Below are 2,727 nucleotides of genomic sequence, written 5' to 3'. Positions count from 1 at the left end.
CATACCTTTCCAGTTATTAAATTCTTAGTCCTCTTCAATCTGGTTTGATTGCTAAGCATAGTACAATCACTGCTGTCACCTTGGTTACAAATTACATTATATCTGCTTTAGACAGGAAGAAGCATTGTGCTGCACTGTTTGTCTATCTATCTAAAGCTTTCGATACAGTAGTAGACCATTACTTACTCCTACAAACACTTTTTAATATTAGTATGGACAGTAAGGCTTGCAAATTATTTCAGGACTATCTATGTGAGAGGCGTCAATGTGTGAAAGCGGGAAACTTTCAATCAGATTTGTTACCTCTCTCGAAAGGTGTGCCGCAGGGTTCTATATTGGGTCCAATCCTCTTCACTTCACCAGTATCTTGGTATCTGGATTGATCATAAACTTCAATTTAAGTATCATATTGATAACCTTGTCAGCAAGCTGCGTCACAAGGTTGGCTTTTTATACAGAAACAAATCCTGTTTTCCCTTGTCGTGCAGGAAAATAATTGTTGAAGCAACTTTCCTGTCTGTCTTGGACTATGGTGAAGTGGTCTATAGACATGCTGCGTCTTCAACGCTAAAGCCATTTGACTGGCTGCAAGTCTATCAGTCTGCCCTTAGATTTATCACAGGTGCTAATTACAACACTCACCATTGTCTTTTATATATATATGGTTGGTTGGTCATCCCTGGAAATGAGGCGAAATAGGCATTGGTATGGACTAATGGACTATGCTACTCTTCTTTTTGATTTGATTAGATTTTTATTAGGAATTTACATAGAATCATTTACGCATCATGACACTAAGTAATGTCCAGAGGATAGCACTTGAAAGTATTATTTAAAACACTTATTTCCAAAGTGGTCCTCGATGGAAACATAAAATGAAATAAAACAAAACATCACACAGCATAAAACAGCATATACACACTGCAAGGCAATGACTAGGGACCATTGCGTATCTATTTGTACCTGCTTTGTTTGAACCTCTTTGAAATGTGTGTTTATTATTGTTATTGTTATTGTTCTTACTGTGTTTTTATTGTTGCACTATGTATGTATATGTATTTATTGTGTTGCACTGTATATGTATATCCTGTACACACTGCCCCACCAAAAATCATCAGGGTCTCCCTCAGCGAGTTGAAATAAAGGCAAAGGAAATTAAATGAAAAATGTAAGCTTTATGATGGATTACAGATTACAGACTGTATTTGACAGGTTTATGATGGATTACAGACTGTATTTGACAGGTTTATGATGGATTACAGACTGTATTTGACAGGTTTATGATGGATTACAGACTGTATTTGACAGCTTTATGATGGATTACAGACTGTATTTGACAGGTTTCAGTAGCTGGAATCATAATTCATGTTGTAACTGGAGTTTTTGCCCTCCTTCCCTCCTTCTTGCACAACATAACATTACCTCAAATCCCTCAAATGTAGCACTCCATACACCCAGCCATAAAACAGTATGTGTAATTCAGGAGAGACTGGTGGAAGCATAAATTGTAGGGAGCTCATTGTAATACATGGAATGGAATGAGGAATGGTATCAAACACGTGTGAAATCTTTGTATTTGATAAGAGGAAGCATAGAATGGTAGAATGGTCGCACATGGCCAATTCTTGATCCAAACCTCAGCAGTGTTCTCAGCTGTTGCTCTTGAGAGGGAGTGATTTGGCAGTTTGCAACACAGGAATGCCAAGTTCACCCTAGGGTAATATACCAGGATTAATCAAGCCCTCTGTTTGTTATATACTGTGATCTGACTCCTGTTCTGCAAACCACACACACACACACACTGTGTAATCCACAGACAGTGAAGTGACCTCGAGACCTAGTCAGGGCTTGAATACACTGCAGACTATTCATGAATAATGTTGTATATTCTACAATTCTGGAATGGGCATATTTATCTCATATTCCTCTCTGTGTTTTCTGATCCCAAGGTGAAGCCGTAAAGCTGACCAGCATCCCTTTCTATCTGTGAATCCCCAAGAGGTCACCTCAACATCTGATTGGAGAAAACTCCTGGCCCAAAGGGGAACAAAATGTCCGCCGCCAAAAGCCTGCCCTTTCTCACCCTCCTCCTCCTCCTGCCCTTGGTAAGCTGTTCTCCTCCTCCTCCTCCTCCTCCTGCCCTTGGTAAGCTGTTCTCCTCCTCCTCCTCCTCCTGCCCTTGGTAAGCTGTTCTCCTCCTCCTCCTCCTCCTGCCCTTGGTAAGCTGTTCTCCTCCTCCTCCTCCTCCTCCTCCTCCTCCTCCTGCCCTTGGTAAGCTGTTCTCCTCCTCCTCCTCCTGCCCTTGGTAAGCTGTTCTCCTCCTCCTCCTCCTCCTCCTGCCCTTGGTAAGCTGTTCTCCTCCTCCTCCTCCTCCTCCTGCCCTTGGTAAGCTGTTCTCCTCCTCCTCCTCCTCTTCCTGCCCTTGGTAAGCTGTTCTCCTCCTCCTCCTCCTCCTCCTCCTGCCCTTGGTAAGCTGTTCTCCTCCTCCTCCTCCTCTTCCTGCCCTTGGTAAGCTGTTCTCCTCCTCCTCCTCCTCCTGCCCTTGGTAAGCTGTTCTCCTCCTCCTCCTCCTCCTGCCCTTGGTAAGCTGTTCTCCTCCTCCTCCTCCTCCTCCTGCCCTTGGTAAGCTGTTCTCCTCCTCCTTCTCCTCCTCCTGCCCTTGGTAAGCTGTTCTCCTCCTCCTCCTCCTCCTCCTGCCCTTGGTAAGCTGTTCTCCTCCTCCTCCCC

The 2,727-nt window shown here is 43.7% G+C and overlaps 1 protein-coding gene across 1 annotated transcript in view; it reads left to right on the top strand.

Moving 5' to 3' along the window:
• Positions 1 to 2,051: 2,051 nt before the first annotated feature.
• adcyap1r1b (adenylate cyclase activating polypeptide 1b (pituitary) receptor type I) overlaps positions 2,052 to 2,727 on the top strand; it is a gene marked incomplete at both ends in the record, with an annotated part of 44,484 nt that continues 43,808 nt past the window's right edge. The window contains one exon of the mRNA XM_080536340.1: positions 2,052 to 2,105. Coding sequence (XP_080392466.1) covers positions 2,052 to 2,105 — 54 coding nt within the window. The remainder of the gene's footprint in view (positions 2,106 to 2,727) is intronic.

Source organism: Nansenia antarctica (assembly GCF_963989245.1).
Source record: "Nansenia antarctica genome assembly, chromosome: 7".
In the NCBI taxonomy this organism is placed as follows: Eukaryota; Metazoa; Chordata; class Actinopteri; order Argentiniformes; family Microstomatidae; genus Nansenia; species Nansenia antarctica.
This window is presented reverse-complemented; position numbering and strand designations above follow the sequence as displayed.